Source organism: Myotis brandtii, unplaced genomic scaffold, assembly GCF_000412655.1.
Source record: "Myotis brandtii unplaced genomic scaffold, ASM41265v1 scaffold115, whole genome shotgun sequence".
Classification (NCBI taxonomy): Eukaryota; Metazoa; Chordata; class Mammalia; order Chiroptera; family Vespertilionidae; genus Myotis; species Myotis brandtii.
The window spans coordinates 13,174,046-13,197,778 of record NW_005353967.1 but is presented as its reverse complement, the minus strand read 5'-3'; the positions used below and the strand labels follow the sequence as shown (position 1 = coordinate 13,197,778).

The 23,733-nt window shown below is 41.5% G+C and overlaps 1 protein-coding gene and 1 long non-coding RNA gene across 3 annotated transcripts in view; one reads left to right on the top strand and one right to left on the bottom strand.

Annotated features, from left to right (window-relative positions):
- Positions 1–23,733, bottom strand: part of PIK3R1 (phosphoinositide-3-kinase, regulatory subunit 1 (alpha)) — an 80,900-nt gene that overhangs the window by 10,668 nt on the left and 46,499 nt on the right. The window contains exons 2-6 of one of the 2 annotated variants that reach the window (XM_005857970.2): positions 17,225–17,317; positions 16,724–16,798; positions 11,350–11,481; positions 10,216–10,417; positions 9,947–10,026 (exon numbers count right to left, since the gene is read on the bottom strand). In XM_005857970.2, the coding sequence (XP_005858032.1) occupies positions 9,947–10,026; positions 10,216–10,417; positions 11,350–11,481; positions 16,724–16,798; positions 17,225–17,317 (582 nt within the window). Of the gene's footprint in view, positions 1–1,859; positions 2,670–9,946; positions 10,027–10,215; positions 10,418–11,349; positions 11,482–16,723; positions 16,799–17,224; positions 17,318–23,733 lie in introns of those variants that run through there. The other variant, XM_005857972.2, reaches the window with a different exon arrangement.
- On the top strand, positions 76–9,937 carry LOC102243002. Its single transcript, XR_313108.2, has 4 exons — positions 76–148; positions 553–644; positions 7,588–7,680; positions 8,676–9,937. It is a non-coding gene; the product is annotated as an uncharacterized LOC102243002 (long non-coding RNA).

Here is a 23,733-nt window from a genome sequence, read left to right as displayed (position 1 = left end):
TGTCACCAGACCACTCCTGCTTCATTATTTCTCTTCTGTATCAGCCTTAGCACAACCCCAACCTCACTAAGCTACATTTAATAGAACTGCAACGTATACATGCTCATCGCTTCCAAAAGCTGTTTAATTTGACTGTTCTCCTCCAGCAGTGAGTTTTCTAATTCCCTTTTTATTGCTCCTTGCAGCTTGGTACGCTCCGCTCTTGGCAGGGTGACAAAAGCTGATATGCTGCAGCACGTAGCTTTTTTTCCCCTAGTGCATCTGGGTTTTTAGATAGCCCGATCATTCCTCGGTTTAAAAATCTTACAAATGCATGAAAACGGTATATTTAAGGTATATTTTACAGTCCTTAAATACCTCCCATAGGTATTAAAAGCAGAAAGGACTCTGGATATTTAATCTCAGTCCTACATAAAAACTCAAACACTGTCACAAGTGTACCACATTAGAAAGCTCAAGTACAAGGAAATACATAGGCAAGCTCTCCTCCTCGACCAAACATTGCAAAGTCAAAACTATACTTTATGGACTAACACTGGAAATTCTTAACAGGAATGAAGAGGTCTGTTAGCAGAAATAATCAACAGAACTGTCAACATCATTAATGAGAATTCTAATGTTACTGCCTAACAAGACTGGTCAAGGTAAGCTGTCTTCCAAATAGGAAGAGGCCATACATATCAGAATGCAGAGGGGCGAGAGCTGTCTTGGCAAAGTATTCTCACCGGTGAACCCATCCTGGGATTTATTGTGTTAACACTGCTTGGGTGGGCGTGGGGATGATGTAATCACTTTTTGGGGAGGTGGGGGTGGGGAGGGGGCTTTTATCTCCTCTACCTCAAATGCCTCACACTGGGGAGGACTATTACTATTCCTTCTTAGCAGTACTTAATGTAAAGACATCAATTCCCCTATAAGCTTAATTATTAATCTTTTTTTCTTTAAAGCTGTTCTCTATATAATCCTGCTGCTCTTACTGGAGCCTAAGGTACATTCCCCTTAAGAAATGGTCCCTCTTTGCAATAGGATGAGAGGGAAGGAAGAAGGGGGGTGGGGGAAGCCCTCACCCCATGTAAATGTGGCTGATTTAAAAAACTATAGTGGGCTCTGTGATCTACACAGTATTTGTGTGATTAAAGAGCACAGAAGCCCTAAAAATTTACTCTTAGACGTTCTATCAACGTTGGAATCATAAACTATATAAAAGAGCAGAGCAAAGGCAGGCCATTCTCGGAGCACTATTCACTTGAATCCCCTCTCTAGTTTATAATTCATCTTCTCATTAACCATGAAGGCAGACTCAGCCTAAAAACCCTCCCACTCACTTTTCTATTTGCCTAAGAGCTTAAGTAAACCTAAACTCAAGTAAAAGTGGCGGTGGTGGTGCCCTCAAATAAGATTCAGAAAGAAATCTCTCGGTTTAATAAAGATAGTGATACCCCCCAAGGAAGGGAGGCAAGTTCTAGCCTCCGACAGAGGGCCGCATGCCGCTGGAAGCACTTGGTGCAAACCAGGGCTGAGAAGGGAGCCCATGTGGCACGGGGAGCAGGGAGACAGGTGATTTTCCACGTCTCTCCCAGGCCTGGCCAGGCACCAACTTCCAGCCCGGCACTGTAATTACCTCCTTCCCCGCTTCCAACCTAACCCCATCCTTCCCTCACCCTGTGCCCCTCCAGGAAAGGAGCATCTCCCTAATCTGCCATCTGCCCTCCCCAGGGAGTGCTTAATCAATCTCTCTCTCTCTCTCTCTCACAGAACTACAAAAAAAAAAAAAAAGACACCACAAAAAACAAACAACAAAAAAAACCCTAATGCAACAGCGAAGGGGCAGAGAAGTGCACAAATTAAAAGCAACTTACTTTGCAGGTTATGCATTTCAACGGGTTTCTCTTTGAAAGCCTGTATCCGACAATGAAAAAAAAAAATCCAAAAAGCTATTCTTCCAGCCAGCAGGACCAGCCCCCGCGGCTCCCCCCGCGGCTCTCAGGCAGGCGGTGCTGGTTGCCAGCGCGCAGGACCCCTGGGACCGAAGGAGGATCGCGCCGCTGCACCCTCACCGGCTCCCCGCGGAGACAGCCGCTGGACGCGGGTCCAGTACCCGGGAGGGAAAAGGCACCGGCGCTCGCAGGGCTCTCTCAGATAAAGATCGCGGCTTCATGATTAACTTGGGCAGGTTCAAATATTTGCTGAGCCAGGGATTTCGGGGAGGGGAGGAGAGCCCGAGTCAAAGTCAAAGTTGTCATCTGCTAACAAGTGGCCAATGCCAGCCCAACTCGCTCATTTTCACCGAGGAAATGAGAAGGCCATTGTGCGGGGACCTAAAATAGTCTCTCTAACTGGCTGCGGCAGCGCGCTCCCTGGCTCGCCGGGCTCAAGTGGCCACAGTGAAGCGAGGCACTATGCACAGCCAAACACAGGAAGTGGCTGAGCTAGTTCAGCAAAAAATAGAATCAAAGCCCTGCTTGTAAAGGCCTGAACCCTCGGAATGGCCCAGAACACCATGCCTTGCTCAGTCCACCTCCTCCCACACACAAGCACAGGCAGCCCGCAGGTGTAACAGGAAAGCCCTACGCAGCAACTGGGCAGGGAACAGGTCTAAAAAAATATTTCAAGTCCTAGGGAAGATGGCTCTAACTCTGCATAGATACTATGCTCCACGACCACATGAAGACTGAGAGAGAAAAACCCCAGCTGCAGCTATTTCTATAGTCAATTGCAACTTGGGCTTCAATAGCCAGAGGGTTTTGTAATAATTAGGAGGGGTGTCTGCACCGGGTTCAAGCGATGGCCACATGGAGCAAAGGATGGGAGAAGGACAAGCAGATGGAATACCTTTCTGGGGGATGTTTGTTCTCTATTTGAGAAAGGTGCAATGAACCAGACTTAATTAAAATTTGACCTCAGAAACTTTTCACTCGTATCAGCTTGACTATTACTCCAAGAACCAAAACACAATGTAAAAATCACAGAATCATACCTTTAAAATCAGACAGCAATTTAGAGATGACTTCTGTTAATTCCCTCATACTACACACACACACACACACACAATTCTGACCAGAGGGGTAAAGTGGTTTGCACAAGATTATAGCAGGAGGACCAGAACTCCTTTTCCTCCACCCACTGGCCCTGCTCTTCACTTCCCTCTGCCAGAGAACGTAAAAATTAACAAGTGAAACTGAAGCTAATGTCTTCTAAGCCACATACCAGAAATTTCACACTTGCAACAAAACTGACTTTTTGTTTTCTATTTTTAGCTTATCTAAATTTTTAAAAAGCTACCTTCAAATTCTCTTTGAAGAAATATGGGTGTGGTCTCTAACACCCTCAGATTCTGTATAGGAAGGTGACCCAATGGTCACATGCAGGGATAAAGACTGAGGTGCTGATATAAAGTCTACACCGGCAGGAACCGGGGAGCTGGTTTCAGGATTACTTGCAACATCTGGGAAGTGCTGCTGCACTCACAGTGAAAGTGACTTTACAAACTTTCCGTTGGTGTAATTGGTGAAAGATCTCCATTTCTAATGAAAACAAAAACTGTGTAAGTGCATCTTCCAGCTCCTGCCCAGTGATTACTGGGACACGTGGTTAGTTCAGAGGCTACCCTTGCATCGTGAGCAGCATAATCTTGCTCTATTTTTAAGTCTTTCTAAAGCTAGAAACTTCGGAAACACCAGTCTCTTAAGCATACCTGTCTGGAGGCACATGATGATTCATGCCAAAACCTTCTAAGATTAAAATGCTTTCTAGTCCAACAATATATTTTCTGTTTCAGAAGAAAATTATCCACTGGAAAGCAGTACACCCTCTACTTACAGAAAATTCTTAAAATAGATTTGTAAACTTTGCTTTGAATTTCTCACAATATGTATCATCATCTACCATAGAGGTTCAATTATATTACTGAAAGTGTGAGCTGGGTCTTTTCCTCTTCAGTTTTAGTGGTAGAAAAGTGATCTGCAGACACATGCTCTTTATTAGCTTAAAAAGGGAGCCCTCTGCTGGTAGAATAGAGTCAGTGACTTCTGCTTGGGAAAAACCAGGCAAGTTTCAGTACTTTACATTCCTCTCATATTATGTCCAAAATTTCACACAAAATAGGTGTCCAAATGTCACTTAATCTATATGATTCACTAACAAATAACTAATAAATGCACAGATGTCATAACAACGTAGGAAATATTTTTCATGTGGCTGCTAAGCTCTTGGAAGAAAACTTATTTTAGCATTTATCTGAGACTCAAAGACAGCCACCTGGAGAACTTACACACATAATTAAAAATAAACTTTAGCCCTCCAAATTCTTCAAGACAATATGTCTTACTAATTTTCCTTTTCCCAAAGTTTGGTAAAACTTGTTTCTGAGGCAAAAATAGTTCATATTTCACTTCTCAGCAGGTCCCTTAACCACTAAAAATACCTTTGAAAGTTATAGACTGAACACTGTATTCATATGTGCAAATCACCATCAAATCACAATTGTTTAACGACTACCATTCATCCTGCACAACTTCTTACCTGTTTTGGTGGGCTATCATTTCTGAACAAAAGGCCACTTAAAAAACAAACAAAAACATGAACCCAAATCATCCTTTAAGGGTTAAATGGATGCCTCCCTTTATAATTTAACTTGAAACAACTTAGGACAAAGGGGCTTTTCAGGATGATGCAAACTCATCACTCCATATCTGGCTCTCCTAATGACCCCGCATGGAGAAGACTGTCCATTTGAATTTCTAAATAAACTCAGGTTTACATATGCGCAAAAATGACATCCTACCAAATATCTGAAAAGGTGCATCCACTGCTTAGTGGAGTGAAGAACTCCTGCCCTGTCATTTCCCCCTCAGCCACTGTCTCTGGAAATAGAAGCCTGCACTGTGAAATCAGAAGTAAAACTGAGCTGTATGCCAACATACGCACCCTGAAATGTTTCTTTTTCAGAGTGCAAGTAAAATTTCCTATTTTTCAATACATAACCCTGATGGCCTGCCTCTGTTTACTCCAACCCATCTAAATGTATGCATGCTTTTTTTTCCCAAGGTTTCATTTCTCAACTTTAAAACAACCTCTAATGTCAGACCACATTTTAAATTCAATAAAAAAACAAATCAGAGAAAAGTAAAATTCTTTGAATGTCATTTCACTCTACCTTAGTGCTTTAGTCCTGGTTGAAAGGCAAGCCCAGAGAATTTAAAACAAGATTTATGAATCAGGCTCTTTAGGATGAATGTTTTGCAATCCCCCAGTGGTTAAAAATTAACTCTGACAGGTGTAAAAGGGCAGGGGGAGAAAGAGTCATTTATTTTCCTCTCTGGACTTGAGGTGCCATATCAGACTTCAATTATGCTACATTAATATTTCTGAATGTATCCATGAAATCTGAAATATGTAAATATACTTAAAATGGGTTTCATTCAAAGGCAGCCCATGTTAACTGGTCCTGTTTTTACTTTAGTTGCCCTATAGTGATCTGCTTTAGCTACCTAAGGATTAGCAGGGTAAACATCACACCATGATTCAAGAAAACCTGCTGTTTGAGCTTTAAATGTGTTGAAGACCTTTAGTCACAAAGGGCACAGCACTTACGCTATGCTTAACCCCTCAAACCTTCGTTTCCTTCCATGAGGGGAGAAGCCTTGCATTGCAGGTTTGCTGGGTACATTAACAGAGGTGGTATGTGAAAGTGCTTTGAAAGCTGGGATGTGTATCAGAGGTTAAAAGACAGTTCACTGGATGATTATCATTCTGTGCCGTTCTATGCAAGGAAGAGCTCAAAAGGAGAAGCGGCCTTTGTCCCTGAGAAATGTGGTTGAGCAGATGAGAACACTTACGTGTAAGAGGACAAGGGGCTTCGTGCAGATGCAGTGGATGGCAGTGTCTGGGGCTGCTGTGCACAGCTGTACATTGTGTGCACTGTGTGAAGGCACCTGGGCAGTGGCAGGAGGAACTGGCACTAAAATCCAGGCCCTTCCACTCGCCATGCCACGCAGAGGAAAGGGCATCCTACAAGGGCACCTTCCTCCCTCTCAGCATGCACCCACTCCTGAGGCAGCAGCTGCCCAGAGCGGGTCCCTCTCATATTTGCAGGCTCCCTGGCCTGGGGCCTATCCCTGCTGGCTAGGAACGGGGGTGGGGGGAGGGGGGTAGGGTCAGAGGGGAGAACGGCCTCACAGGGAGACCTCACCAGGAATGGGGAACAAGGGGGATCGGAGCTGAGAGTGAGGCAAGCTCTCGCAGGGCCTTAAAAACCAGAGCTGACACAACACACAGCAGAGACCACCTCATAGTTCTCACAACAACCCCAGGACAGAAGCATTATTCCAATGTCAAAGACCGGAAAACAGTTTGGAAAGGCTGAGTTACTTGATAACGAACTTGGCAAGTAAGTAGCAGGAGTTGAAATTCAGACCCAGTTCTACTTGACTCCCATGGTTCTTTCCACCGCATAGCCGACAGAGGGAGTGATTAGGAGCCTTATGACAACAGTTATGAAAACTGCATGTGGCTCTCTACTGTCTGTGACCCAGAGGAGCAAACTTGCTGGAGACTTAGAGGACTTCTGACTGGCCACTGAGAGCAGCACTGCTCACGGAGGTTCCTCAGGCCCGGGCAGCAGAGCAGCAGAGTAGAGCCCTCCACAGACCCCAGAGTCGGCACCCATGGGTCGGGTGATACCCCATGAAACCCTTAACCCCTGCTGGCTTCCCTTTTTTCATGTGCACACAAAGAGCTGGGCAATACTTTCAAACTAAGTGATGCTTTTATGATACTGTCACTGAAATATCTCCTGCTCTTTACAATCTGATAAAAATATCAAGCCTCTATTTCTTTTTTAACCTAAACTCAAACCATCTTCTGTCACCATATATTAGGCCCCCTTTACACACACCCCACACCCACTTCTCTCTGGTAATCACCATCCTGTTGTCTGTGTCTATGAGTTTCAGTTTTATATTCCACCTATGAGTGAAACCATATGGTTGTTAGCTTTTTTCTGATTAATTTTGTCAAGCCATTTCATTATTTCTGTACTTGGAAATTTATCTTGAATAAATCTTTGAAACTCCTTGAACTGAAATGTTATTTCTCCTTCCCCTATTCAAACTGTTCCTTTTATTCAAAACCCAATTTAAGTCTTATTTTTCCTATGAGCTTTTTCTGTCAACTCAATTACCCTAACAAGGTACCAATCACATCCCTAAAATTATTTTTGTACTTAGAATACAAGCCCTTCGGTCTAGTGCTTAATTAGACACGATGTGCTAATGGGTCCTATTCGAATTGACACACTGCCTCAAACATCATCGGTGTTGCCTGTCCGTTCAAGTTCTATCTGGTAAAAACTATCAAAGATGTCTTTGTCCCATAATAGTCTTGCTACCCCTTCCCACAAATATCATTCACGTGCTCATTTCTATCCACAGTAATAAAGTTACTGAAAGTGAATGATTTATAACCGTTTATGGAAATGCATGGGTACTGTGCTTCCAAAGCCCTCTGGTAAAACCACGTGCTGGGGCAATGAGGGGACTGGAAATGTCACATTCCTACCAGGCCTAAGAAATCATTTCTCTGACCCAGGGCCTCCTGCCAATCACCTGCACTGGAGCCATTCCTGAGCAAAGGTGTCCAGGATGGGGCGTTTTTCCTGAGATGTGTCATATGTTTTCACAGGTGAGAGACGCTAAAGCATCCCTTTAATTCCAAAGGGCCTATACAATTTCCAGAACAGCTAGGAGATATCACACCAAGGTAAAAATGGCTCACCATGGTTTAAAATGACTTGGGTTCGTTTTTTGAAGAGGCTGTATGAATTCTGGGGTGGTCTAGCAAATGTTCAAGGCTTCATTTGTCTTTATTCAACAGAGCTGGTGGAAGTAATCCACCTTTGGAATTGGCGCACCAACTTCCTTATAAAAAAATTGTAGGCAGGGTCTACGATATATCAAGCAGTTTTGTTTTTGTTTTTAATCCTTACCCGAGGGTATTTTTAAATTGATTCCTAGGGGGGGGGGCATTCAAACATCTATGTGAGAAATATCAATTGTTTGCCTCCCGTATGCGCACCAATCAAGGATCAAACCTGCAATCTAGGTACACGCCGTGCCCCTGACTGGGAATCGAACCTGCAACCTTTTTGGTGTATGGGATAATGCTCCAACCAACCGAGCCACCCAGCTGGGGCTATCAAGCACTTTTAAGTGTGTATTATGAAAATGGTTGCAGATGAATCTTTTCTTTGGCAGAATTCAGCAGAAACTGATAAAGATGTTTGATCAGTTTACACCAGTCACTCATTAAACTGCACCACTGATCCTACTACACTCATATAGTAGAAATTCTCAAAAACTCCATGTGATAAATTCATCTGTGGGTGTCTCTCACACCCTGGCTGGCGTTTAGCTTCCATACCTCCCCTCTCCAGAGGGGGAGCCACTGAGAAGACCAGGACGGTGGTACCACCTAGCCCTTCCCTGCAGCAGGCCCTGCTTCTACCCTAGAGTCTGAGACAGACCGCCACACTAGTCAGGAGGAAGTGAAAGATCACAGCCCAACCGTTGGCCCAGCGATCTGCTTTCTTCCTCACTCGTGTGTGATTAGTTTAGGGAAGGCCATCAATGAATGACTAAAGTGCCATGTTCCAAACCTGTGCCGACCTCTTCTCACAGGGTCCTTCCAACACATCACGGCATTCTTTCCTGCTGAGCCCAAAGGCAACCTCTGAACATCGACACAGAGCTCCAAGACCCATTAACAAATGACCCACGCATCACAGGAGATGAAATCTGTGGACCACCACCTGGACTTTAGTCCGTGGCCATCCTTGTCGACAGCCGTCTCTGCAGTTTACCTATAATGCGAGGCCTCCCTGTGGAACATCCTGCTTGCTGTGATCTGGAACACACCACACCTGCCTTAAGTACCACTTCTGCTGCCTCTTCTCACCTCTGGAGACCATATTTTGGGCCTGTCCACAGGAGCCCTGCCCAATACCCACCTGGCTTTACCCCACCCCTACAGGCGGGTTGTAAGCACAGGCCCTCGCCTCTCTCAGTCTGCTCCACCCAAGTGGAAATAACCAATCCTGGCCATGGAACACCTTGAGGGGCACAGCTTCAATCTCCACTGCCTGACAGTGACCCCTGGGTTCCCACGCCTGCCCACACAGAGGTAAATCTGGGAATTCTCATGAGCTACTACCTCTGAGGTTTTATTAAATTCTAAGCATAAATTAAGAATATAAGCAACACCTTTTACTGGGCCTGAAACTTCACTTACAAGACCTTACTCACTATTTTAAATGGCCAGCTTTTAACCAGCATATACAGCAAAGTAAGGTTGCTTAGACTTTCCACAGTAGAAGAAAAATACATCAGTTTAAATTAAACCCACTGCTAACACGGTCTACATTTCCTGCTTTGTTAAATGGCTAATGGAACGCCAGCCTGCTTTCAAAGAAGGGCCTGGCTTGCTCTAACGTGCTGCAGTGAACTCCCTGGTTTCATGCTGCTTGCGTTCCTGAAAATGTTTATTTTGACAGACATTTCTCAGCATACCTGCTTCCAAAAAACACATTCCCAAATACTTTAAATTATATACTAATTATAAATCCCCTACTTTCTCAATATTAGAAAGACAAACTAAAATGTCAACAACTAAAATGAGCTCCATAATTTACGCAAAACTAGAAGCATAGAAGTTGAGAGGAACAGAGAGCTCTCCCAACAAGCTCATCGAAAACCAAGATCATTTCAAATCCACACACAGTGAAATACGGATGACACTGACCATACACACTACCATTCAGCTAGTGGTTCTTTAATCACAAGAGCATGTTATTATAGAAACTTAGGCTATTTCAGATGAAGTCTAAAGCCACCATTTATCAGGCTCTAAAAACCAAACAATGAGTGAAATTGGAAAGTTCAAAGGGCACTACCTGGTGCTGGCTGTCGCTCGCTCCATTCCGTTGAGATTAAAATTTCTATAACTTTTCGGAGGGGTTCAGCATTCTCAGAGCTACAGAAAAAAAGAGAGTTCCATTAGAAACCTTCTCCCTACACAACAGACTCATCTTCATTTATACACATTCCAATGTAAGTGTGCACATGGGTCTGGGAACCAATATCTTTAGAGTAAGTGTGAAGTCGAATCAACCTAGGACTACCCTCGTCATCCCCAAACGCATGTTTCTCTTCTTTCACTCACCTGGCTGCAGGGAATCTGAAAAGCAGAGGGCTGAAAAGTTCCGAGAGCACTCCTGCAGTCAAGAGGTTCTTGCTGGAGCTTTGGGAGAGCTTGAAGAAATGTTTGAGCAAATACTGAAGCGTAAGCCAATACTGATGAGGTATGTTAGGTGATCTAATGAGCTTCTTCAACAGCTGGAGATAGTCTTCGGAGCTTTGTACTTCTACAAGTTAAAAACAACAACAACAAAAGGAGAGAAAAGAATAAAAGATATTTCTAGGTACCAGTGAATAAGCACCTAAAAAATTCCTGTCCTTCTGGCTATGGAAGAAGGAGCCATTTAAAACAAAGTCATCAGAAGCAGCAGACAGTCCATTTGTCCTTCTCATTAGAAAAGACATTGTGAGAAAGTAGAAATCTCAAGTCAAATGGAAATGTAAGAAGTTTTTGGTGTTAAAAAAAAAAAAAAACCACAAAAGGTTCAGGGTGTGCTGGCAGAAATCTGCCCTCTATTGAGCAGCTGCAAGTGTGATTGGCTAATTTGGAGGAGCATCAGATAAGTATCACAGGTTTTAACTTTGAAGGTTACAAACCACAATTTCCTGTCCCCAAAGCACTTTAACTGAGCATTAGCTCCTAAAACTGAGTCCTCTTCCCTCGACACTTTTTTAATGGCCACTTGAAGACAATGGTAAGAACATCCCCAGCCACTGGGGCCTAGTCCCGGTTCCCTGGACCCAGTGATGGTACCTGGAACACGGTGGCCTTCACTGATGCAGTGAACTCTGTTAATACTGATCAAGGTGAACAATTAGCCACTTCAACATGTGGACAGTTTTCCTAAGCAAACGAGGAGCTGGGTCTTCTATTGGATGTTAATGGAAGGAAGTGGTACTAATGGGAGTGGGGGTAGGGTGGTGATGTAGGGACAAGGGTCGGGGGAAGGGGGAGGATAACCAATGGACATAAGACACTGGGGAGTAGGGGGGGCCAGAGGATTGTCAAGGGCGGGGAAGAAAAAAAAGGACACATATGTAATACCCTTTGTAATACTTTAAGCAATAAAAAAAAAAAATCATCTCTTCATAGGCACACTATACAAGCATATCCACATCTCAATACATGTTCAATGAGGTTCTCCAAGAGAAAACAAACCTTGGGCTAAAGAAATCATTTCATTGTAAACAGCTACTGGAATGACAGGATTCGGTAGGTCTGAGAGATAGCGTTTGAAAGCGTCTGCTAAAACTTGAACATCAACTGTTTCCAAGTCCACGGAGGCAGCATCTATGATAAAAACATTAAAAAAAAAAATTCAGACATTTTATACAATGGTTGGGCCAATTTTCTGAATGTCTGACTTAAATGTGACATATGAAAGGAAGCAGTAAGGACTAATAAGAGTTTCTCACAGGGGTTGCCCCTGGCATTTTAAACAATTTTTCTTTGTGTCAGTCTATCTCCAACACAGTGAGCACTTAGCATGATGGCCCTTGGCCATGATGCCAGGAGCACACTCCCAGACTTTGGGGCAATAAAAAATTGTTGTGTCCCTTCATTCATATGCTGAAGCCCTAACTCCCCTATCTCAGAATGTGACTATATTTGGAGATAAGGCCTTTAAAGAGGTTTTAAGTTAAAATGAGGCCATTAGGGTGGGCCCTAATCCAGTCTAACTGGTGTCTTTATAGGAAGAGGAACTTTAGACACACACAAAGACACCAGAGGTGCACGCATAGAGGAAGCGCCATGTGAGGACACAGCAAGAAGGTGGCCATCTGTAAACCAGAGAGGGGTCTCAGAAAAACCAAACCTGCCTTCATCTGGGACTTCCAGCCTCAGGAACTGTGAAAAAACAGGCTTCTATTTTTTAAGTAATCCGGTCTGTGGAATTTTGCTTATGGCAGCTCTAACAAACTAATGTAGTCCCCAAAAACATTTCCGGAGGTTGGTTTTGCCCTGATTGAGAGGGGTTTTGCCTAGGGATGTCTAATCATATAGTAAATGCTTCCTAAAACCTCAACAGGAAAATGTAGAATTCTTAGACTTCCTAAAATTTGAGTTGCTAAGTCCTGCATCTCAGAATTAATCTAAGTGTAACCCAACAGAGTGACTGATTGAGACAGCAAGATATTATAGAATTTTAGCAATCTCAAGAATACCCATAAAAATAACCTGAGCATCTTTAACCCATGTCCCCCTAATTCTGACAGGGTATTGTGATCTGGGGATTACTGATCTAACCAGTGGGCTCTGAACTATCTCAGAAGAACAGTAAGACGAGCGTATCTGTCCAGCAAATCCTTCAGCTGGAAAAGAGGTCAGGTGATTCCAGAATGGGGTGATGCGAATCAAAGCCACTCGGAGTGCTTGAGAGAGAAACCGGCACAGTGCTCAGGAGAAAGAAGGGGTTCTGGGGCAGGAATGGCCATCCAGAAACAAGGGGCGTTTGGCTGCTGGTGAAAGATGCACTTGTGACATGAAGGGTAACTTGAAGAAAATTATCTGGAGACTCAATGGAGAAAAGGTGAGCTGATGTGCAAAATGCTACACTGTATCTTTAAACTGCTTTATTAATTGTGGTGTTAAAAATAAGTTGGAAAGCAGAGCTGTTGGAAGTAAAAATAATACTTTTGGTCATTTGAATTCTACTACAGCTAGAAATGTGTGAGACATTATCCAGAACTAACGTAACGTGGGACTGACTGGATGAGGCTGGAGCCTGAAGAGGATGAGCAAGAAGATGTTTGAGCACGAGTAGAGGGTGGTATTCTGGATTCCGTGAACCAAGTGTGATGATATAAATCACTCCAGGGTGAGCCTGAAGCTACAACAGTTCCCTGGACACATCCTTATCATAATCCAAACTTGCCCAACTAAGTAGGCAGATTTTATGAAAGATAATCATACATCATAAAGCTTGAAAAGTTCATCTCATGGAAAACACTGGCAGGTTAGTTTGACTAAAAGAATTATTAAACTTAAAAAGGCAGAGAGTCAAAGCGTTAAATCACTTAAATGTCCTACAAAGAACTAACGAGAGACATCACATTAGATATGTCCCAAGCGTGGGAAAGGCGAGACTAGGTCTTTGGATAAAGGATCCACCCACCTCGAAAGTACTGCAACGACTTACTAGTGGACTGTCAAGAAAAATTGTGTGTGAATCACTATGGGAACATTCCGTAGCCACTGACTATTGGGCAAGCTGCTGCCTACCCTCTCACACTCCGCCCCATATGCTTCATTTACTAAGTCTCTTTGCCAGCAAATTAATTATTACTTAATTTGTTCATCCTAAAAAATGTGAGAAACCATTGGGTGATGTGGTATAAACATTTAGACACTAAATATTCCACATGTCCCTCCATCAGGCAGGGTTCCTGCTGTCTTCTCTGCCAGAGCAATGTTGATGAGCCACATCTCCACCATGACACGTCCCAGACAGGATGCTAATGCCTGTCTCCCTGCTGGACTGAGAGTACAAGGGCACGGGCTATGGCTCTTACCTGCTCCTCTTGCCTCTCCCAGTGCCCAGATCAGTACATAGAATGTGCCTGTTCAATGTTTGTGGACTAAATTAAATAAAAAGTTCTTAGAGTAGGGCTTTGGTAAATGAACATTATTCTAACACCTGAGGTATATCCCAAAGAGCCTTAACCGTCTTTGAATGAAATAGCCTTATTTTAAGTCTCTGGCAAATCCTTGCATCAGCTCACCTTATGTCAAATTCCACTAAAATTCATGACATCGTATGTTCCACTTATTTTTTTAATGTAACTTCTAAAGTTTCTTGGAGTTTCTGACCTCTGTCCTATGTCTCCTTTTTTGCATTAAAAGCTCTTCCAAGAGCCATCCTTGACTTTCAAAGCTAGCTAGGTAAGAGCTGTACAATCTTTAGATCTGGGTTGGAGGAGTTCACACTCTCTCCCACCTCACTTTTCACTGAGTTCTATTCAAGCAGATAACCAGTAAACTCGCCACCGCTTCAGCCCTCCTCCAACTGGAATGGCATCCCCTCCTCAACTGACCTCTTTATTAGCAGCTCCCAGTTTTGCTGCCCCACTGCACTCCCACCAGGGATCTGGCAATGTCTGGAGACATTTTTTTGTCAAAACTGGAGGATGAGGGCATCTAGTGGGTAGAGGCCAGGGATGCTGCTAACCATTCTATCTTACATAGGACATCATACAATTGTTTATCCTAAAATGTCAATTACAGTACTGAGGTTTAGAAGGCCTGACTTTTAAAAAATTGAGATATTAGTTTTAGGTGCACAACAAAATGATTTGTATTTGTATATATTGTGAAATGATGATCACAGTAAGCCTAGTTAACAAAAATTGTTTTGATGAGAACTTTTAAAGAAAAAGCCTGATTCAGGTTAAGGAAAACCAAAATAGTCAGGAAAAAGTTCACATAAGACAAGAACAAAATAATTCATTTTAGGGCAATATAGTAGGAGCAAAAGTATAAGGACTTTTGGAGTCAGAACAATTTGGGTGCAAGTTAGAGCTTTCCATCAGCAATAACTGATGCTTAAATCGCAAGGTTAAAATGTGGGTGAACTAAGAGAACTTAGTAGTTGGTAATAAAAGTGAGCTGTAGTCTTCCAGTCTGTCCTTTCCAGACACTGGCAATTCACAGCGTTGGTTAAAAGGTATGTTTCTGTTCAGTGTAAGTGACTTATCTCTGAGCTTCTTCCAGAATACAATATTTTTATGAATTGAAAAATCCTCAAGCTGGAAACAGCCCTGAAGGATCAACTCCTAAATTTATATATTGCTTATCTTTTTTTTTTTTTGCCACAAAATTCACTTTTATAGCACAGGATCCAAATGCCAAATGAAACCAGTGTTCTATGTGTGTGTTTTGATCTCAAAAGGGGAAGGAAATCTGTCAAAATATATTGTTGACGTGCATTTTGGTTATTTATTCCACCTCAAAGAGTGGTGTGAGGGTTTTTTTTTTTTTAAACTAAACTGCATCATTTGTGTTTGGTTACATTTAAAAACTCAACCACTATTTCTCAAATAACTCCCATTGCATTGGTCTCTGATGTCTAAACATTTCCTGTGACTTTTAACATGTTCAACTTGACCGATTTTCTGACCAAAACATGTATCACTATTTCAACTGGCTCAGGACAAAATTCAGAGTTTCCTTAACACCCTAGTAAAGCTGTTAAAAATAAAGAAAAACAGGTCTCTCACCTAGAGTTTTATGCTTTTCAACTTCTAATGACCTACTCTGTGGGCAAGACAGGAGACACAGCAGTAAAGAGAACATGCACTGCACAGTGTAAGACTGATTTCCATGCCCAAAGACACAAAAAAAAAAGTTAAGAAAAAATTTTTTTTTAAGTTTCAAACATTCAGGTGATGCATTTCAAGTGAAACTATTTACTGATAAAGATCTAATCTCCTTTTTCCCCTGAAACATCTTTTCTAAATATTTTGAAGCTGCCTCACACTTCAAATTTTCATTTGCTAACTATCATGTGGGCATTCTTTGCACATGTCTGAAACAGCTTCTTCTAAAACGGGTTTACTCTTTTTTTGTTCAAATATCCATCAATTAAATAATGTGAAGAGGAAAATTATTTTTCTACAAAAGAAAAGTGTTGGAAAGAAATGAAGGATCTGAGAGTTGATATAGAAGTTGATATAAAAGTGATGGCAAATAAATTTATTCACATTTGTACAGTTTTATTCTGTCTGGCAAAAGAAGGAAGGGGCAAATAACAGAACCACTACTTGGTTGAATTAATTGATGTCATTAATTGGTGTGCAGGAGCTGGGTTGTCCCCACTCACAAGGGCCACTGTAACTGTGCTCAATTCTGCCCAAGCTGGAGTTCAGTGATAACAGGAGAGTTGGAAACTGAGCATGGTAAGAATATTTACACCACAGAAATGGGCAAGTGCAACCAACCAGGGCTTTTTTCCTCTTTCAGAGTTGGTTTACTAGTACACCATGGAATATAACAATATCATGATGTTACTTAATGTAAGTATGGCATGAAAAAGTAAGCAAACAAGAAAGGAAGGAAGGAAGCAAGACAGAAAGAAAGGAAAGGGAATAGGAAAGAGAAAAGGAAAGGAAAAAGAGATGGAAAAGGAAAAGGTCAGAAAAGACATTTGTTAAATGACACAGCCAGATAAGTATTTTTTAAACTGACCCAGATGAGTTAGATGTAGCCAACTGCAGGGTCAGAGAAAGATGGTAGATATGCAGAGCCAGAGAAATCCCAAGAGGCTGTTTCTCTCCTCTGCAACTCCAGAGGCTCGTGGCTGTGATGATGGCCAACATGTCTACCGGCAGGCGTGCACACACACCCCAACACAGGAGACAAACATCAAAGGTCTGCACTGTTACCATAATAGGGCAGAGGGAACTATGCTTGATTTCTGGGCTCCCTTCAAACTTAGAAGGTAGCATGGTTAAGTTCAAGTGTTTTGTGCTTTACCCAAAACAGAAAGGTAAAGCACTGTCTTTGCCATCTGTATCCGTAGCTCCATGCCACTCACCACAATCAAGAAGCTGTCGTAATTCTGCTGGGTTGCTGGAGCTCTGTGCTCTGTACAGAGTTGAACATTCCAGACCTAGGACACAAAACAGAGTGAGCATGCGAAACACAGCTCTCTGGAGAACCTGTGAGCCTGCTGCCAGAAAGACATTCCAGTTTCCATCCAATATCTATTCTAGATGTGTACCAAATATTCTTGGAAGTCAACTCCTACTATTAATCCTATCTGGCATGTCAATAACTTTGGCAAAATTTTCTGTCCACCAAGGAGCAAGTTAATTATATTTTTTAAATTATGGAGAATTTAATAGTTTCCATAGAGTAACTACATGTTAATATGGAGCAAGAAATCGCACCAAGATTATGTCCCCAGTACACAGCAACACATCGCTTGGGTGTCTAGCACAGGATTTGATGAATGCCCAAGAGTCAAACGTAAGTTGTAACACCCATGAAACAGGGATATAACAAGTTAGCTGATTCCCTCTACCCGTCAGATTACCTTTCTTTTCAATGGCTTCTACTAGCTTGATAAGAAGAGGTGGAGCGATGTCAGGAGGGGCAAACTGTTCTGCAAGATCCGGAAGGGTCAAAGCTGCAAATAAACAAAATCCTATGATTATATTTAATTTGGGGCAATGAAATACATCAAGCAACAATGAAGAAAATTTAATTACAAAATAATTTAGTTCTGTTTGACAGTAGTAAACTCAAGCCTCCAGCTGTGCCTCTTCCCACATTGTTGTGAGTTTGGGGGCCAAGACACACGGCCTTTTCTCCTAGGACACACTCAGAATACTCATCTGGAATCCCCAAATTCCTTGCCCTGGAGGCTTCTCCTGGCCTCTTCCCTAGGTCCATCCTCCCCAGGGTAGGCTTCCCTCCCCTTGGGCTCAGATGGAATGGAGTTTGGATGTGCAAGGCCCCTGAAATGTGGCCTCCTGGTCATTATGAATAAATAACTGTACAGGCAGGAGGACAGAACAGATTTTATCCGTTTCTTAATGTAATTCACAACTTTAAAATATTCAGACACAGGGGTACATGGGTTTCCTTTTGTATTCTTGTCCAAAGCCCCAAAAATGTCAGGGGTAGGCCAATATCAGATTTGGAAGCCAATAGACACAATCACTGGCCACTTGGCACTCAGGTTAAGTCCCCCTGCACCTGCATGGAAGCCTTTATCTGCTTACACTGTTTTGGTCACTTAATATCTTAAGAAATGTGACACTTTCATGAACCCACTTTTCCATGCTCTATTTACATGTTTTACTGATTATAATGATTCAAAAGAAAAAATCGAATTGGATGACACAGATGTCCTTCAACATTACACTGATAACTGTATTCTCACTCCACAATCATATGAAACATTTTAAATAAAATTTTTTCTCATAATAAACCAGAAGAGGGAGCTAAATTTCTCAAACTGCAAAATATAGGTAAAATAATAGTCTTTATGAAAACATCTATATGTGCAACCTGCTTATTGGCTATCGATTAATAACTTTTTAGACACTTAAGGTTCATCACTGTGTACTTCAATCTAGGAATAGTTTATATAATATAAGATAGACTAAATATTTACAATTTTGTTTCAGTGAAATCTTAGGTGTGTAATTATTATAAGCCACATATCATGTTAAGCAAATTTCTAATGAGCCATCCTCTTTCTAATACTATGAGTCTATATAAGGCAACAACAGATTTACGATACAAAAATAAATAAAATTGTGTTAACAAATTCTGACCTCAGAGAATTATGTCTAAGGCCCTTTTAGATTGCAGCATGTCCTGTGATAGACAACACCTGATCTTGCCACCCATCTCTATTAGCCATTGCAATCACCTAGGACAGTGGTCGGCAAACTCATTAGTCAACAGAGCCAAATATCAACAGTACAACAATTGAAATTTCTTTTGAGAGCCAAATTTTTTAAACTTAAACTATATAGGTAGGTACATTGTTATTAACTTAATTAGGGTACTCCTAAGGCTTAGGAAGAGCCACACTCAAGGGGCCAAAGACCTGCATGTGGCTCGCGAGCCGCAGTTTGCCGACCACGGACCTAGGACAAAAGAAGAGCTAAATTATGGGAGAAAATCCTCAGCAGCACTGTCTAGTGCAGCGGTCGTCAACCTTTCGGACCTCAATGGACCACCGGTTGGTGACCGCTGGTCTAGTGGAACTTTCTGTGATGATGAAAATGTCCTAATAGCTGTGCTATTCAATAAAGCAGTGACTAGCCACAAGTAGCTACTGAGCACTTGAAACGCAGCTGCTGGGGCTGAGAAACTGAAATTTTCATTTGTATTGACTTAAAATAGCTGTATGTGGCTAGTGACCCCAGTATTGGAAAGCACAGTCCTAGCAGATGACAGATTCCAGAGTTGGCTTTGTGCTATAGGGACCCCCATTATAAAGTCATCCCTGAAGACAGGGTGCCTAGACATAGGGCTGATGCACATCTGAACTCTGGGCATGCAAAGGTGATCGCTGGGTGACTGTGTGCTACGGTAACATCACTGAAACCCCTTTTTGACTTCCTGAAGGCAGGACAGATATGCCACTGACTTTCCAGACAGTCACTATGCAGACAGTTGAGTGGGAACTTTACCTCTCCTGTGTTTCCTTTACCTGCCTGGGCCTATGGGCCACTTGAGACTTTACTAGGAAATCAGAGTACCACCACAGGGCTCTGGAATTGGAATATCCAGGATGGAGTTAGTGATCTTTTTTGGATTAGTAATAAGTTTTAGGATGTGCTATTATGATAAGCAAGGTCATGTGGGTGACTCCCTGAAAAAATCCAGCAATACCATCCCCAAGTCTCTAAATCAGCGGTTCTCAACCCGTGGGTCGCGACCCCTTTGGCGGTCGAACAACCCTTTCACAGGGGTCACCTAAGACCATCCTGCATATCAGATATTTACATTACGATTCACAACAGTAGCAACATTACAGTTATGAAGTAGCAATAAAAATAATTTTATGGTTGGGTCACAACATGAGGAACTGTATATAAAGGGCCAGAGGGTTGAGAACCACTGCTCTAAATGTTAAAATGTGAGCATACCTAAAACGCACTTAAAATACAAATGCCTTGAAAGTCTCAAATAGACTTTTTTAACTTAAAACTTTATAAAAAGAAATACTATAAAATGAAAGAGCACACCATTTAATTTCCTCAAATTAACTATATAAGGATTACCAGCTCACAAAAATATCCTCCCCCGTAAATGCCTTCACTGAACAAAATGAAATATCATCTTATCAGCAAGGAAAACATAAAGGTAGAGAAATGATGTGCAGAAATGTTATTAATTAGGATTCACTGTCGTTCTCTTCTTAGCCCTCTCAAACTTACAGGTCTTAGCACATGCCAAGATGCAGAAAGCTAACAGTTAAATCGTAAATCCACGAACCCACATATCCATCCAACACTCATCCACTTAACATGCCCAATTCCACCTTCTCTTCTCTCATAAATTACACAAGCATTATGTTTTTTAAATTAAAAAGCAAATCTTTGAAGTTGGCAACTGAAAATGGAATTACTTTTTATCTCCTTTCAGAATCTTATCAAAACAATCATTTCTGCAGGCAAATATGAAAGTTAAATTAAATGTTAAAGATTTCACCTAATTGTGAGTTGAAATATATACCCAACAGCTGTTATATTACTGAGTTGGCTATCTTTCTATTTCTTCACTTTAGCTTGAAGGAGAAAAAAAAAAAAAGGCAAATCCTTCTTTCCCCAGTTCTTTCAATGTTTCCTCGGCCAAAAAAACAAAACACCAAAAAACGGTAGTTTAGTTTAAGTATCCTGAGTTATAAAATATCATTTGTTTCACTCCCACAAGTGTTATACGAAGTTTCTAAAATGCGTTGTGATAACTATCAGGTATCTGGAACTTTTCTCAGAGTACACACCAAAATACTGCAAAAAGAAAGAAATTAGATGTATGTATGTGGTAGGAAGTACAGAAAATACACTGAATTTCCTACTGAATTTTTAATATTGAAAACAGCTTTATTACCTAAATGTATGAATCATCACAGCTGATCAAGGTTTTACAATGGGAGTTTCAAAAGGTAAACTTACAAGGAGACGATTTTTAAAAGTAACAATGCAAGGATTTCCTATTCTCTAGTACAATATCTGTGATTCAATCCATTTCCCCTTTAAAATATTTAAACAGGGAATATGGAAGTCCTACCCAGTAACATTTAAAGTTCACATATTTTACTTCAGGCAAAAGGATCCACTAACATCAAAAGTCTAAAAAGCATTCTAAAGCAAAAATACTCATTATTTCAACAATCCTAAAATCAATGATTCCTTTAATTATATTAAATACCCAAGGTCGATATCTACTTTTCCATGAGATCTCATTTTAAAAAATTCCAACAGGAAATGACAACTACTAGGAATTACCAAATTTGGTAAGTTGTTCTTTCAAAAGTCGTTGATAAGCCCTACATCATACAGTTCAATAAACCAAAATGTAATGTACCTAAAAAAATATAGATCACCTATGGTGGCTATCAAACAAAACAGAAATTAGCATGTTCCTCATAAAGTTTGCACATAAATTCTCATTAGATTTCATCTTCCAGAAAGATTTTTATACCTGAATGAGGAATGCTTTTTAGCTGTGAATCCTGTGGTAGCCAGTGTAATAAGTCTGGGTGGCAAGTCTGGCGAACGCAGATTCTTAGCTGAATCGTTTTTTTCATCAGAAGAAATCAGTATTACGTAAGGAGAAAGAAGTAAAAAAAAAACGAACAGCAGTAGGGTCTAAAAGAGGAGACGCCAAGACGTATTGCTTCCTAAGAAAAGAGGGATCGGTCTTCAGCACTGAACTGGGTGCCCCAAACTAGAGAAAGAATTTTTGATGACACATCAGGTTCTGCATTTTCCACTAGCTCTATTTTCCCCCCTTTGCCCTGGTGACAGCCAATCACGTAGACAGAAGAGAGCCTTCTCTCCAAACTCAGGCCCGTCCCAAACCACTAACATGGACAGGCCTGAACAGTCCTTGGGCACTGGCAGTGTGTGGGAGACAGTGGCATTCCTCGCACTGCATGGTGCCAACACCGCTACAAAGTGCAAGATGAAACCAGCACACAGCCACACCTTTTGGAGGCGGTCTCCATAAAAAAAGATATTTTAGACTTAGTGCCTGGCAGGGACGAATGGAAAGTTTAAGCTGAAATTCTGGGACTCCAGAGACTGCCCAAGCCAAGTATTTCATTACTGATGAAAGCAGCTTGGAAGTACATGAAAAACTGCCCCTTACCTTTTAAAATCTAATACAAATACGTGGAAGAGAGTGTGTATATGCAAAGTGTGGATCAATATTAAGTCAAGATGTTTGTCTAATCTCTGTTGCTGAATCAAAACCTGATTTTTGTCTGAAACAACCTCATTACTTCAAATAAAAAAATGTACATTCTGGTGAGCAAGAATCCAACAAATCCCAATACTTTTCTTAAATAAACCTTATAAGCACACTCATACGTTATGCCTATAATGGTTAATACCCTGAGCGTTTAAACGTCTAAAGCTCTATGGGCAAAGCCATAACAAATGCTGGCTAAGACACTGCAGCTAAAAAAATTAAGCGAAGCATAAAAACATTTATGGGTTCCTTAATGTGGAGTATACCTGTTTCATCAGTAGTAGAGAAATTATTAAAAGCACAGGTTTAAAGCCAAAGAGACCTTGGTTTTAGTCCTGGTTTTGTCACTTATTGTGTGTAATCTTGGGCATGTTAATTAATTTGAACCCCAGTTTCTTAATCTGTAAAATGGGAATAATTATTAGTATAATAGTGATTCAATGAATACTATAAATCAACATGGTGGGCATTGTGGGAGACAGTGGCATTCCTCGCACTGCATGGTGCCAACACCGCTACAAAGTGCAAGATGAAACCAGCACACAGCCACACCTTTTGGAGGCGGTCTCCATAAAAAAAGATATTTTAGACTTAGTGCCTGGCAGGGACGAATGGAAAGTTTAAGCTGAAATTCTGGGACTCCAGAGACTGCCCAAGCCAAGTATTTCATTACTGATGAAAGCAGCTTGGAAGTACATGAAAAACTGCCCCTTACCTTTTAAAATCTAATACAAATATGTGGAAGAGAGTGTGTATATGCAAAGTGTGGATCAATATTAAGTCAAGATGTTTGTCTAATCTCTGTTGCTGAATCAAAACCTGATTTTTGTCTGAAACAACCTCATTACTTCAAATAAAAAAATGTACATTCTGGTGAGCAAGAATCCAACAAATCCCAATACTTTTCTTAAAAGAACCTTATAAGCACACTCATACGTTTTGCCTATAATGGTTAATACCCTGAGCGTTTAAACGTCTAAAGCTCTATGGGCAAAGCCATAACAAATGCTGGCTAAGACACTGCAGCTAAAAAAATTAAGCAAAGCATAAAAACATTTATGGGTTCCTTAATGTGGAGTATACCTGTTTCATCAGTAGTAGAGAAATTATTAAAAGCACAGGTTTAAAGCCAAAGAGACCTTGGTTTTAGTCCTGGTTTTGTCACTTATTGTGTGTAATCTTGGGCATGTTAATTAATTTGAACCCCAGTTTCTTAATCTGTTAAATGGGAATAATTATTAGTATACTAGTGATTCATTGAATACTATAAATCAACATGGTGAGCATAGTGCCTGAAAGGATGAGGGCTACACCCTCCATCTTGCCCCAGGGTAAGTGCTCCATCTTACCTTGGCCATGTGCTTGGCAAGGAGCTTCTTCCCGGAAGTCTAAGCCTCTGCTAGCCACACCCAGGAACAAGACACCGACTTGCGCCTGGCCAATCGGCAAGGCCACAGCCCTTTCTCCTCCCCTTACTCCAACCCCCTATAAAACCCCTCTCCACACAGAGTTCTCTCTCTCTCTGCTTCCTGTCGCTGCGTCGGCAAGGTGGGGGAGCCGAGCTAGCTCGAATAAAGACTCTTATGCTATTGCATCGGACTGGCT